The 15568-nt window shown below is 32.8% G+C and overlaps 1 protein-coding gene across 1 annotated transcript in view; it reads right to left on the bottom strand.

Moving 5' to 3' along the window:
• Positions 1 to 1413, bottom strand: part of LOC117107079 (oxytocin-neurophysin 1-like) — a 20909-nt gene extending 19496 nt beyond the window's left edge. The window contains exon 1 of the mRNA XM_033248613.1: positions 1104 to 1413. Coding sequence (XP_033104504.1) covers positions 1104 to 1226 — 123 coding nt within the window. The 5' untranslated portion in view covers positions 1227 to 1413. The remainder of the gene's footprint in view (positions 1 to 1103) is intronic.
• Between the last annotated feature and the right edge of the window lie 14155 nt (positions 1414 to 15568).

Raw genomic sequence — 15568 nt, 5'->3', positions numbered from 1 at the left:
TATATAGGCCCTATATATAATCAATATTTAACAATTCATATGCGCATACATTTACGAATTGATACAGTGCGTTTGCGGTATTATTTAACGTATTAATACCTTGCCCAAGGATTAAAAGAAATCATAGTGAGGGATTCGAACTCCAACTTCAGGTTGGGAATATGACCCACAACCACTGCGCCTTACCGCTTCAGTATCCTTGTTTTGGCATAACCAAGGCCATGTACGACTTTTTGTATGATTAAGTGGTTGTAAGAGTGACGGATACACAACAGTGGGTGTCAAAGTGGGCGCACGCTCTGACCCACCCACACCCTCTCCCTGATATGAGTCAAAAATCTCTAATCATTTTTTAGATCATTTAGATACAAGATTATAATGGCCAAAAATCCTGGGTTTCCTGATCGCATAACATAACATTCTGGACCTTTACATCAACTCAACTTTTGGACCACGTCACATCCTTCTTATTTACCTCTCACGTCCCAAGGCAAAATGTTTCTTTCCGCCACTGAATAAATTGCATCGTTCTCTTTAAAATGGCCTAAAAAATATGTGCTTTAATTTACTTGGCTTTAAGTTTACTAAAAAGTAAAAAAATGCAAAATATAAATATTATTTAGCCAGGCCTATGTGATGATCTATTAGATATTTTATTATAAGGCTTAGAGAGTGGGGGAGTTGTTTTTAGTTATGAAAACAATTCTGGAGATATATATGATTTCAACTTAACGCCCTGTGAATGAAGCCTACATTATTGAAAGAAGAAATACAATAATGTGGAATGGTATGTGTACATATTCCATGCTCAAATTTCCTCCCAGTTTTATGAGAATCGGGTCAAGTACCTGAAGTTTCTATAACATTAGCTAAGAAATAGTGAAAAATTTATTTCCAAGTACCGGTAATTAAATAGTACTTTAGACCTGGGTCTAAAATAGATTGTTGCATTAAATAATAAAAAAACATCTGATAATTTGAAATTATTCGTAAGCAGAGCTAGATGATTGGAAGTTAAAAAAGTTCCAGTAGTAGGTCTACGTGAAATAATTGCAAACTAGAATATCCTTGAACAGAACTCAATATTTTCACGCCTTGCTTACCTGTCGTAACGGCCTAAAAGATGATGTTCTTTTTCCTCCTATGGGGCATTTCCTCCAGTAGCATGCCGTGGAAACAGCAAACAATGCAAAGAGAACAAGAAGTATTCGACAGCCTTCCTGCATTTCTGAATATCTGCGTCAACTGAACAAGGAGCGTTTGGTATTGCAACTGAGGATTGGCTGCTAGTCGCCTGTATATCAAATTCAATAAAATTAATATAACGATAGAGCGTATGTACATACGTGGTGTTCTCGTGCTGCCGTCGTAACAAACAATGCCACTTTATCTAGCCACACGGTCATTAGTGCGATTAAATTTTTTCCCTTCTTCGTTTCGGTTAGTACGACGGCAGTGTCACTGTGGGTTTTTCACCCGAATTGAATTCGCATTAAAGTAAATGAAAAAAGGTATGAGTTGATTTGACGCACCTTAATGAGGTTTATGAAAAATCACGATTACTTGTGTTGCAATGTTCCTTACGACGATGAGCGGACGATAAACATTTTTTTATATCTTTCTCGAGGCTGTCCATAAATAAAAAACATTTGTGTGTTCATTACAATGGCCTTATAGTTATATTACATTATTGATATCGCATTAGCCTATGCGTCGCCTATGTAGGGTATGCTCATAGCTGTGTGTAGGTGAAAAATAATTATTACTGCCATTTGCATAAATTGTGTTATATAATTGACATCTTTAATATCAATGTATAACAGCTTGATAAGCTCATTAAAAGTACACGACTGTAAGTCGATACAACGAAGCTAAAAGTCTTGTGATTGTTCTCTTACTCATAAGGTCCCATAAAATGTACAAAGGGCGTTGTTTAATAAGTGACGTAGGCAGCATAGTAGCATATAAACAATTAAAATATATATTAAAAAAAGAACACATACAGGCCTCGTCAATATATATATATACTGTCTCTTATACACATCTAGATGTGTATAAGAGACCTATTAACGTTATTAATACTGTCTCTTATACACATCTAGATGTGTATAAGAGACAGGGTATAAGGCCTATGAATGTATATATACACACACATAATGTATATATATATATATATATATATATATATATATATATAATTTTACAAATATTTTGACTGTGAAGTGTGAAGAAAAACTTACCAAAGTGTGTGTATGTGTGAGTGAAGGCTAATGGGGATTTGTGTGCAGACGTGTATCTTAGATTCTTTTCTGTTTCAAAATAAGTCAATGTAAACACTTTTGAGACATCAATAAATAATGCGAGAACATGAACGTTTGTATTATTAAAATTGACTACCAGTAGAAATGAATTATCAGGAATCATTGAATCATCTTGTTTATAATCTAATTCTAAAACATCACTTTTCAGCTACCATAAAACCTCGCATTAAAGATCTGGGCTTCTTTTTTTTCCTTTCTTTTTTCTTGCGAACTGTGGATGGATTCTTTTCGAGGTGGGCTTCTTTTCAAGACTACTTTTACAAAAGTAAAGAGGGGGAATCTTTTTAAAATGAATGCTGTAAATTTTGTGAATTTGTACTATAGAACAATAAATAAGGCCACTGTAACATCAATCTGTATCATGGAGTTTATTTAATTGGCATCACCTAAACTACTGTATAAACCAAACTTGTATTTAATATATTTTGTTTTCTGACATTCATGTACAGTGTATGTACTGTACTATCTCGAAAAGAAGCCTATGCTATCTTGAAAAGAAGCCTATGCTATCTTGAAAAGAAGCCCATGGGCTTCTTTTCGGTTCGAGGCTAATTTTGCAAACTAAATAGGGGACTTTAATTCGAGATTAAGCCCACTGGGCTTCAATTCGAGTTCTACGGTATTCTTTGTAAACTATAATTCCACAGCAGAATGCTAATTTTCACCAATCATAATTAATGCCACACCCCCAACCCCAACTAGACGATCGATCTTCACTCATTACATTTATGCCTGTCTCCAAAAGTTTTACTATCACAAAATCCCAATGGCCGTTCCAAGTTGTCGTTGAAAACCTCTTAGGTATTTATATTAATCTATGCGGTCGATTTGTTTATCTATTATGACAACCTCTCAAATTCATTCTTTTATCTCCTTATAATCAATAATCATATTTTTGTTCTCGACGTGTTTAGTTCAAGCTAATTTTCATCACAATATGTTATATATTTTTGGATTTTCTAGCCATAATGTGTGACGTCATTTCATAAATCAATTCTAACATATGCAGATTTTCCGTACGTAAGTTTTATGCTTTATTTATTTATTTTTGTTATAACAAAGGTTATCTGTAGGCAGAAGGAAATAGCAATGGGTTAGCATAGTAAAAGCAGTGTAAAGAATTTAAACACAAAGCTCGACACAGTTTTGTGTTTAAAGGAGTATATATATATATATATATATATAACATGTTGGTGATGATCAAAAGATATCCAATCCACGTATGCTTCAATATATATAAAATAAGTAAGCAGAACAGAAATAACATTCTTCACAAGGTGACTACTTTGAAGTGTATAAGAGACAGATATATATATATATATATATATATATATATATATATATACACGTAGTGGAATAAAAGTGAAGTAATGAAGCAAACAGGTTTATATTTTTTTCGGTGAATCATATAGGCCTATACATATTTAAATTTGGAATTGCTAAATACAACTCTGACGGTTTCTTTCACTGGAAGCCCGCCATCCTACTGTTGCCTTTACCAGTTTAGTGTTTAACCTCGTAAGTATGGGCATTTTGTCCTATTTACTTAGAAAATACCTCACTTTATGTTGGGTTTTCACACTGCAGGAACCGAAACAATGGACATCCAAGCATATTTTATGTTGCAACTTAGTGCTCGAAAATTGCACCGGTTTCATTAATGCCCGTCTTTTTTTAATCATCGGCCCCTTTGTGGAAGTTTGTTAAGTTGGGTGGTGAAAAGCCATTGACGGCCTATGAAAAAATGGCGTGGTTTAGGAAAACAACCGCCTTTTATTAAAGCTAAACCAAAAAGTAGTGGAAATACATATAATTGTTTTTTTGGTTTTTTTTTCTTTGCGAAATATGTAGGCCTCTTAGTATATTATGAAAAGTGATTGAAGTCGATTTAGAAGAATAATTGCAGAGATGAAGTATATTGAGGCACTCCATGATTTCAGTATACAAAATATGAATTTATGTTTATAATCTGGATGATTGAATTTGTAATCTCAGAGAAGTCTGATTAAGTTTATCGATTATTAAGCTAATGGACAACTGCTTTAAACGGGAGTTGCAAATTTTAAGAAAAAAATCTTGAAGGAAATAATACGAAATACCTACTTATTGCTTAGCTACGCAATAGGTAGCAATTATATTGATGTATGTGTATGGTCATTTCAACAATGACTGTAAATCAAGGACAGAAAACACATTATCGAGGTTTGGAGAGATCAATTAGTTTGAATTTACGACATCACACAAAAGACGGATGTTTTTAAATGTGTTGTAAGACAAGTTTGAGAAAGATTTGTGTTTTCAATGTCTATTGTGATTCAACTATCTGTTCGAGTGTTGAATTGCAAATTGTGGGAACCATGGTGATCTCATTGATAAAAAATATTCGCTGTTACTGTTCACTACACATTAATTGCCCTGTTAACATGTTTTGCTTCATAATGTCAGTCGTTAAATACCAATCGAACATTGTATTATTGTATTTAAGAATAATATCAACCTCGAAGTTACTGTGTTATTATTAAGAATAAAGGTTGTTTCTTACAAAAAAAAATGAGAGTGGGACAACGAGAAATAGGCCATTATTTGTGCCTGGCCTTATAATTCTGTTAATAAAGAAACCAGAGCATAGCAGTAGGCCTATTTATTTAAACACTAAATCAGACGCAATAAAATTGGAAAATTTCAGATGACAATACCATTTATTGTCACTTCTGACAGGCGATGCTAATGGAAATATAAGACGCATTTATTTTGAAAATAATTCAGACTAAAATATGATGGGTATAAATTATGTTTTTGAGTGAAAATGCGCATTGGATTGTGCAGTTGTGATTAGAGCATCACTGTGAAGAAGGTTTTCAGGCAAAGAAGCGTGTAATTGTCACTCGTACAATAAACATATTCTAAAGATTGAATGAATCGAATGAATAGAATAAACTTGTTAGAGTGGCATTTCCAAGTCATCACGTGAGCATTCATTGATTTTGATTGACTATGATACATCGCGCATTGCCTCATTATCGCACGTTTGCTGGTAGAACTAAAATAATAGTGACAATAGAAGTAACATTAAATTAGTAGGCCAACGCACAATATCAAGATAACGGTATTGATATAGTCTTTCACTACGGTTTTTTTATTTTTGTTTTTGGTTATCAGTTAGCGTCTTAGTGCAGTCTGGTATTTCATAGAGAGCGCATGCGTAAAAACATTTCTGTCAAAAGTCGTCATTTTGGTTTTATGCCTACGTCCAAATCTCAGAAAATATCGCTTATTCATATGAATCTGTAAATTACCGCGTCTATTAACGTTATTAATATAGTAGCACAATACACCGTGAGTCTTGGCAACGTCTACACTCGGTTAGACATTAAAAGCGGATTATATGCGACGGTAAACTTTTACACTCAACCAATAATAGATCGTGCATAGAAAGCTACTTAAACGATGCAAACATCTTTTCTTTTTATTTATTTATTTAGTTACATGGTGTCAGACACAAAAAAATGGCATGGGCCTATTTCAAATGAAAGACCCGGGGTCGCAACCTACCCTGACCTAACTTGTTTATCAGGTAAAAGCAATTTGTTTGTAAATCAAAAAAGGGTCAAGGTGGCAAAAAAAAAAAAAAACAAAAAAAAAACCAAAAAAAAAAAAAACAGAACAAAAAACAAAAAAACAAAAAAAAAAAAAATAAACAAAAAACTTATCGTTGCCAAATTTCATAGGGTGAGAACATCCTGGTTGGAAAAGTCCTAGTGGTAAAATCGGTGGCAATGAGACTATGGTGACAAAATGCAGCATGCTACGAGGAAAATGTCTGGGAGGCAAAAGGCTGTGTTACAAAAGAACGGGTGTCAAAATCAAGTGGCAAAAGCCGGTTGACAAAAAGACTGTATGATGGCAAAGCGACAGGTTGCATCGTGACAGAACCCACTCGAAACCCACCTGTTTCGGTTTTCTCCAAGTTACTTTATCATCCTTCATCTCATTCATGTATTTGTCTCAATTTTAATCAGTGGGTAAGAAACCACGTAATAAACAAATGTACTCTACTCAATGTCCACCCATCATCATTACCATTAATCATAGGATCACCAACATACCTGTCTCTTATACACATCTAGATGTGTATAAGAGACAGACATACTTGAATGCGTCCTTGTATCTCTTAATATTATGCTGTCTCCATTATCAAATAATATTTTTAGTAAACAAGAACACTGCAACAGTTTGCATTATGTAGAAGAAAAAAAGCCAGAAGAATAAAATAATTTTATTTTGGAAGTTTAACCTAATAAAAAAGAGTAAAATATGGCAAAGGTGAAACAATTAACTGTTCTTCAAACTCAATGTCAAGGTAAAACCTGTCTATACATCACAATAAAAACAAAAAAAAACAAAAAACAAAAAATCTCATGGTCGCACAGTACATAATTTTGCGTTATGAAAAAAAAAATGAAAAGAACAAAACATTTCTTTGGGAATATTAAAAAGAAGGATACGAAAACGGCAAAAGTAAAATAATTCACATTTTTTTAAACTCAAAGTAGGCCTAGGCCTAAGGCCTTTCTATATTTTCTCTGGAAAAATGGCTTTCAATGTATTAAAACATATATAGCACCCGACCAAAACAAAAACAAAAAACAAAAACAAACAAAAAAAAACACAAAAAAAAAACAAAACACAACGCACATTATACTGTATACACGATTTTGCGTTATGAAGAAAAATTCCCGATATACTATTATAATTTTCTTAAGGAAATTTCAAAAAATAAGAAACGAAATGATTTACGGTTCTTCGAACTCAAGGTAATGCCTGCCTCGATTTTTTTTTTCTGGAAAAATGGCCTTAAAATATATTAAAACATCACCAAAATCAAAAACAACGCTTAAAAAAAAGAAAACACAAATCAACTCTATGAGTTTGCTCTAAGGTACATCTTATGATTAGTGAGATCCATTATAAACACGTTAATATTCCGTACATCTCTACCAGGGACCGTGTCGGATATCGTATAAGCCCAAAAGCCAATCACACAAAATGTTTTTTTTTTTGTAGACGACCCAGTTATTACTTAGAATACAAGATTTTCTGTTTCAATCAAATGATTATAAAATCGAAAATATGCCGTAAATTCAGATCCTTAAATCTAGTGGGTGATCCGCTTTATTCCATATAGACAGATTACTTTTTTTCATTGTCAACGTACGGATGTATTCTGAAATATTGAATATAAACAGGATGAACCGTCCGACGAATGAACCCAACGTACTTGGTACAGTATTGGCATAAATGAATAATTATATTTTTCCATTGTTTAGGTAAAGTAAATGAAATCCACCACATGAATTATACATACATATTATTATTTAATATTATATTATAGAATAAAGCCATTGAAATATTATGTTTTGTCTTCTCTTCGTCGGCCTACTTATTAAATCAGATGATAAGTGAAATGTTTATATTACCTAAATTTGCAAAGTAAATCATTATATAAGGTCGTTTTTTGTTTATAGGGATGATGATGTGGGGTGTTGACGAAGTGTTTTTCTCCAACTGGGTCCCTGTTCTCCCCCACCCCCTCCACCACTGGCGCCACCCCTGTGTGAAGATGATGATGATGGTGATGATGAATATGATGAGGAGGAACTAGGGGATAATGAGAATGCCGATGATAATGACGGTAATGGAATCTATGCTTCATAGGTTTGTTGCCGCCGGGTCTTTTTCTACCCAGCCTTTTGCAACCTTTAATTTAAAAAAAAGACTATATTTTCAAATGCTTATTAAAAGTATATTATATTGTTTTTTAATCGCAATAAACTAGTCCAAGTTATGTAACAAAAATTGTATAGCTGTTAATCTTAGTTTCTATTCGATCGCTACAAGAGTTCACTGTTCTCTGCTACAAGCTATCGCCATAGAGCTTTCGGCGATGCTGATTGGTTGGTCAAATCGGGAAGCCGATTGCGTCGGAGGCTGCTACGCGGTACAACGATGCACTGAAAATACTGTAGCGACATTGTAGCGATTTTGTCGAAACCAGGCTTAACTGATACAATTTTGAATAACGTTTTAATTTTGCTCTTAATCTACGTAAATCCGGTGTTTTTTTTAAATAATTTTTCGATTTGGTTGATTCCGTATAAAAACCTCGTATTAATCCCAGAGGCAAACCATGAACTTACATAAAAACAAGTAGGCCTATCCAACTAAATAATTATTTAAAACAATAGTCATAACAAATGTACAGTCAATACCAAAACTATTCAATCAATTAAAATTAAGTACTGTAATATTATTTACAATTTTAGATGTCTAATTATTCTAAAAATGATTAATTATTTATTAGCTTGGGCTAAAGACACTGCCACCGCATCTTTTTTAAGTTGATTTAAAATCAGTTACTCGTTTCTTTAAATACGGGATTAACGTTGTTTATGCTTAGATTTCAAAGTTGTCTAGAATTAATCTCAATTAATCGCGGACAGATTACGTCAGACATTGTTTTCTTAATCATCGCTTAACGTATCCCACTTCGTCGTCGGACAACGTAATTCGTTGATTAAGAAGAACGATCTAGCTTGTTTACCGATACACTGTTCATAAATAAAAAAATTAATCTATTTGTAGCACCTTTCGCTGATGGCATAATATAGCTTACGTTACCAATGGATGATCCGGGATTTCAAAGTAAAGGAGACATGGCGAAGGAATTTACAAATGAAAGGTCCAGACCACCCCAGGCCCTCGACGGTTTGGGCTGAAGTACGACCTTTTATTTATGGCAGTGCACTGCTAGATGGCTGCAAATGCAGTGGCAGATCCAGGACTTAGCAATTATGGATAATGGGAGGTGAGAAGGCACGAGCGGGGGGAGGGTAAATGGTTTTTGAAGGGGCGTCCCTCACATTTGAGATTTTTTTGGAATTAGTAGACTGCTAGACGATCTTGGAATATGAAAAAAAGCAAGCTTAAAATAAAAAGTGTATGTTTTACCAGAGTACACGAAAAGCACACAAACAAGACGAGTGACCATTATTTTTTTTTTCACGGTAAACAAAGGAAGGTGTCTAGCCACTCTATTCACCCCCTCTAGATCCGGCCCTGAAATGGCACACTCAGAATTTAACATTAAATGTGATTTTCTATTTTTTTTTCTCATTTTTTTAACTTTTAAAAAATTAGGGAATCCGGCCGGCTATGCATCTTAAATCTGACCTGATAATTTATTTATTCACTGACACATCATTTTATCGGGTGTATTTTAAAACAGCGCCATTAACGACTGAAAACAAGAAACTTTTTACTGGGGACAACAGGGCTACGATCTCTGCTAATTACTGTATGTATAAATATAGAAATAATAATTTACGATTTAGTGTTACGTTTTAATAGGTCTATCAACATTTCGGAAACAGGTATAGGATAGGTAAACATAGGTAACTAGCGAAATGATGTCCCTCTTCCCCAGTGGTAGTTGCCAGGTTCTCGAAACTTTTCATTCTAAATAATTATGGCGAAAGCGGTGTATACTAACAATGCTCTGCCCGATGTAATCCTATAGCTAATTCTTGTTTAACCAGTTTAATCTCTCTTTCAAACGTATTTTACTCGCACATCGTCTGTTGTGTCCGACTGACAGCGTAAGGTCTGCGATTGTATTGGACAACTGGGCAACTGAACAACTGTTCAGTAGCGGCGCCAGCGGGGTTGGGACAAAAATTAAAAAAAAAAAAAAAAAAAAAAACAGATCCAAACAAAGTTATTGTGATTGCTGTACCAATTACTGTGTGTGGTAATTATCGTCGATTGATGATGATAATGATGATGATGATGATGATGATGATGATGATGATGATGAGGAGGAGGATGATGATGATGATGAAGATGACGATTACTTTTTATTATTATTGACTTTTCCCGCGACAGTGAAATATTTATAATTTCAGGAAAATGTAAATCAAATAATCAATCTACCTAATTTATATACATTATTTTACACCATAAAATCAAATTAATAAAAAACATTAATAATGGATGTAGAAAAATGTAATCTGTTGATATTATCGAAAACAAGGGACGCCGATACCATGTTTCACCTAAACACACTTTGCTTTTGAACAAAACTTATCATTTAATTATTTCCTATTCATTTTCCTTTAGGCATACATATTAGAGAGTATGTAGTGTTGGGTTGTGAATATTTAAAAAAAAATAATAATTGATTTAATGCACTACAAGTTGCAAAGATGCACCCAGGCATTTCGAGAACTTATAGTCTATACAATAATTCAAAGATTTAATAATTCACTTTAAAAAATAGGGATGCATAATTATGTAATGTAACACTAATAGTACAACACGATGTGAATAACATTGTGAATGCAAGTTTATAAACAGAATTCGTCAATGGTTGTAAGTAGACATACACATTTTAGCTGGGGTTGTGCTAGTAGAAATCGAGACTCTATTATGGTTCGATGAGAAGAAAGTTTCGAAATAATCTTTTACATATTGTGGGCGGACCAATGGATGTCAACTAGAAGATTCCGAGTAAGTCATTTTGTGGAAGAAAATGACAAAACGTGAAATAAAAATGACTATCAATTTCGTTATTAAATTTTATTATCACCAACGTTAAATATGTAATGTGTTCACATGATCTATATCTCATTAAATCGCCGGAATATAGGCGATTGATTGTTTTTTTTTTTTTTTTTTTTGTTTTTCCAAACAAAAATGTCGATCACTTCATATTTATGTTTACTATGGGCCTTTTTTAATCCAACCTCTAGGATATTGTCGCTAAGTTGTGAAATGTTTAGCAGCGTCAAGTTGAACGTACGTAAACTTGCGTGTCTGTGGGACATGCGCGTTTTCCTATTTTTTAAGTAACACGTACTGATTGGTTAGTTCTTAAGCTTGATTAACACTTGGAAAGGTTTTTTTTTTGTCTTGTTGACTCCAGATGAGCATAAAACACCGGAATATAGGCGATTAATTGTTTTTGTTTTTTGTTTTTTTTTCTGCAAACAACAATGTCGATCACCTCATATTTATGTTTACTACGGGCCTTTTTGAATCCAACCTCTATGATATTGTCGCTAAGTTGTGAAATGTTTAGCAGCGTCAACTTGAACGTACGTAAACTTGCGTATCTGTGGGACATGCGCGTTTTCCCATTTTTTTAGGTAACACGTTCTGATTGGTCAGTTCTTCAAACACAAGGGCGTTATGATTGGGTTTCTCGGGAAAACTCTCCATAAAGGTCATAGATATATAAACGGATATACTAGAAATCAAACGAGTAATAAAATTAACAATAATATACATTTATTGTAGAGGTACTAACTATTATTTTAAAACACTAATTTAGGCATAGGACCTATTCACCGGTGATACTGTACATCCAATATATCAATAGCAAGATAACAACAGCATACATAAAATATGCCTATAATATACATAATATTAACAACGATATAGCAATGCATGATGTGATTCATTTACTAAAGTAAGTCACTTAACACTTTCCAATAAAGTTAATATCATAGTATCCTTATAGAAAATGTCTATTCTGTTTAACTACCAATGAGTCAGGTTTATGATTGGATTAATGAGGTATACTCATGACGTCATCATAATAAATTGTGCTACGGCAATGTGTCTGGTATAATGGTTCGACAACTAAACCATCCTCAATATGGAATCTAGGATCATAAAATAATCAACCTTTGCACGATTTTTTAAGGGAATATAACAAATTATGAATCAAGTATTATAATAAGAATTAATTTACACATTACAACTTAACGGAATGATAAAAATTGTTAAGCTTGTCACATACCTTGCTATATTCTATTGTCAAAATGCGTTTTACATCTTATTTTGATATATACTTTATTTTAATTCAGTGGAAATTTCAATTATTACAATTTAGATCATCCGTCACAATGCATTTGTGTAAAGGTAGAATCATCATAACATTATTATTTCATGATTAAAATCATATTAATTTTTAGTAAGAGTAATTATGATGATGATCAGTAGGAGGATAAAGATGAATAATTACTTCAATAACAAAAATTATTAATAATTATGCACGTCAATACCATCTTCCATATAGGAGTTATTCAAAACCTTATGAAGAAACAAGAAGAGCGATATAATTATTTCATTTTATGAGAGGCGCTGTTAAAAATTCACTGTAGGCCCTATGTAAAGTCGGACACTCACTGCGTCACCCGACGGTCGTACGACCGTCGTATGACGAATCCAACCCGCTCCCTGTGAGCTTTAGACGACGCGACCTTGTCTGGTGATTGTCGGTTTCCGCTTGAAGAAATCGCCATTAAACACGATCCGTTGCGCGTACGTTGTGGCACTGCGTTCTTCATAGAATCGCACTCTCAGCAACCGTCGGGCGCAGTGAGTAAAACCCATGGAAAACCTCAACAAAACATAAAAAAATATTGCATTAAAAAATGATCGAATGAGTTATCAGTGACGCAGATATTTTACTTCAAGCATATTTAAACAGATATTCCAATCGATGCAAGAACACATGCATTTGTAGCCTGGGTGCAGTAGGAAATTAGCTGGAAAAAAGTAAAGGAAAATTTATTTTTGGTTTTTCTGATCAGTATATCATATAGTATCTCAGAAAAAATCCCCATTCTTAGAGCTTGGGCAATTTTTTTTATAGCACTTTGAAATGTTGACATAAAATATCCTATTTTGGACTAATTAAGATGGGGGTAGGGGAAATAAATGTATGTTTAATCACTTTTAAATATGCTATGTATATCAAATGTAAACAAGAACTTGGCTAAATAGTTACTCTTCACTCTCGTTAAAAAATTAATCGGAATGATGACATCACCACAAAAAATTCCAAAATGGCGTCCATTTTGGCGGTAAAAACTTGTATATAAGGTAAAACTAATTTTATTGTTATCAGATTACATATGCAATTTCAAAACAATGTTATACATACAACAATATATAACAATATATATAAATATATATATATATTATATATATAAAATTAATTAATTAATGAACTATCACAATATAAACCCACTGGAAAGAAAATAGTGAAATTTTGCTCTGAAAGACCCAACAATCCCATTTCTGGTCTCGGAAAAATTGTTATTTTTGTAAGATTATTATTATTACAGTATTACTATTGTTCTCAAAGTACAAAATACAATCTCACCAAAGCAATGTACAAATATAGAATATATATAATTATTTTAATAGTAGTATTATGCTTATTTATTATTATTATTAAAATCATTATTAACATTATTATATTATATATTACTGCATTGTATTCTTGTTATTTCAAAATTTTATTTTATTATTAAAATGAATTACATTGTTAGCACTGTTACATAATAATATTATTTAATTATCAGGCCCGTAGCGTGACTTAATTTGTGGGAAGTTCGTTTCGGTGGAAAGTGGACCCTTATCTCCGATACTCTGGAGAACATTGTAAAAATATCTATGAATATCAATTTAAATGCGGACCTTCTCCAGTTTTTTGGTGGTTTTTGGCTTAACCCCCACAGGCTACGGGCCTGTTTATAATATTATTATTACCACTATTGATATCATTACAGTATTATCATCATCCGTCATCATCATCCTCCTCTTATTCGTCATCGTCATTTATTCTTAAAATTAAAACAATATGGCTTTTGCCCTAATCTTTTATCATGGTTTAAAGATTTGTTTAGATGGTAGACAGCAGCGAGTAATCATTGATGGAGAGACGTCGGATTGGCTTCCAATCCAATCTTGCGTCCCCTAGGTTCCATTTTAGAACCTCTTATTTTTAATTTGTATGTGAATGACATCCCGCTTTTATTCGAACATTCAAAATGTCTTATGTTTGCAGATGACTTGAAAATTTGTAAAACAATTAAATGTCTTGAGGGCGCCAAAAAGCTTCAGGGAGACCTAAATAAACTCTGCTCTTGGTCTAAGTTATGGGGTATGGTACTCAATCAACTTAAGTGTAATACCTTAACTATTACTTTAAAGAAAAATAAAATCGATTATATTTATTTAGTTGACGACAAACCGAATAATAAGGTGCTGCAGCATCGTTATCTAGGAGTTATTTTAGAGAGTTCCCTTACTTTTTCTTTTCATATAGACCATCTTCTTAGGAAATGCAATATGTTGCTTGGATTGCAGTCTGTCTCTTATACACATCTAGATGTGTATAAGAGACATGTTTTGGTGAATAAATAAATAAATAAAAAAAGGACAATGAACTTTATTTCTGGCAATAAACCAAATACAAATTAACAGTGCTTATAATGTCTTCAGAATAAATTGCAAGAAATGGAGGAAACTGAAGTAAAAAACTTATGAGGTGTTTCCCCCAGAACATTTAAATAATATTATTTGCATTTTCCTTAAGACACAAGGCTAAAAACGAAAAGAAAAAACACATAACCATGAAGGAACGGATTTTAGTTAGTTGATGGAATTAAGAGAAAAACTTTTCTTTATATTTTCTTTTGAATTGAGAAGGGCATTTACATGTTTTAAGATTATTGTCAAGCGAGTTCCAAAGTTTAACTACAACTGTTGAGATCCATTGCAATTTTTTGTAGTTCTTACTGTGTTTAGCTTAAATACATTTTTTTGTCTAGTACTATAAGTGTCTGCGGATACCAATGTAAAGAGTTTCTGCAAAGTAAATGGCAATGAAGTATGATGTGTTTTAAACATAAAAATAGCAGTTTTCATCTCAATTATTTGTTCAAGTTTCAATAATTTCAATTTAGTAAATAGTGGTTCCGTATGATCTAAAGAACAAGCTTTACTTATAATTCTGATTATTCTTTTTTGTTTTAAAACTAAAGGAACTAAATTTGTTTTATAAGTATTCCCCCATACTTCGGTACAATAATTTAATTGAGGGAGAAATAAGGAACAATATAACGTATGAAGTGCCCGATTATTCAAAATATGACTGGCTTTATAGATTATTGCTGTACATTTAGATAGTTTTTTTGGATACAATCAAAATATGCTCTTTCCTGTTCAATTTGTGTTCAATTAAAAATTATTTATACTCATGGTGTCATCAAATTTTTACGGCTATTTGTAAATAATATAAATATATATGTTTTCGAAACGTTCAACGATAGCTTATTGACAGCAAACCAAACGTTAAGTTTATCCAACTCATTGCTGATTTGTCTACATAATAC

This window comes from Anneissia japonica, unplaced genomic scaffold (genome assembly GCF_011630105.1).
Source record: "Anneissia japonica isolate Jap-2015-1 unplaced genomic scaffold, ASM1163010v1 scaffold288048_len465947_cov159, whole genome shotgun sequence".
Taxonomy (NCBI): Eukaryota; Metazoa; Echinodermata; class Crinoidea; order Comatulida; family Comatulidae; genus Anneissia; species Anneissia japonica.
The sequence above is the reverse complement of the archived record's forward strand: the minus strand, read 5'-3'. Positions and strand labels throughout refer to the sequence as shown.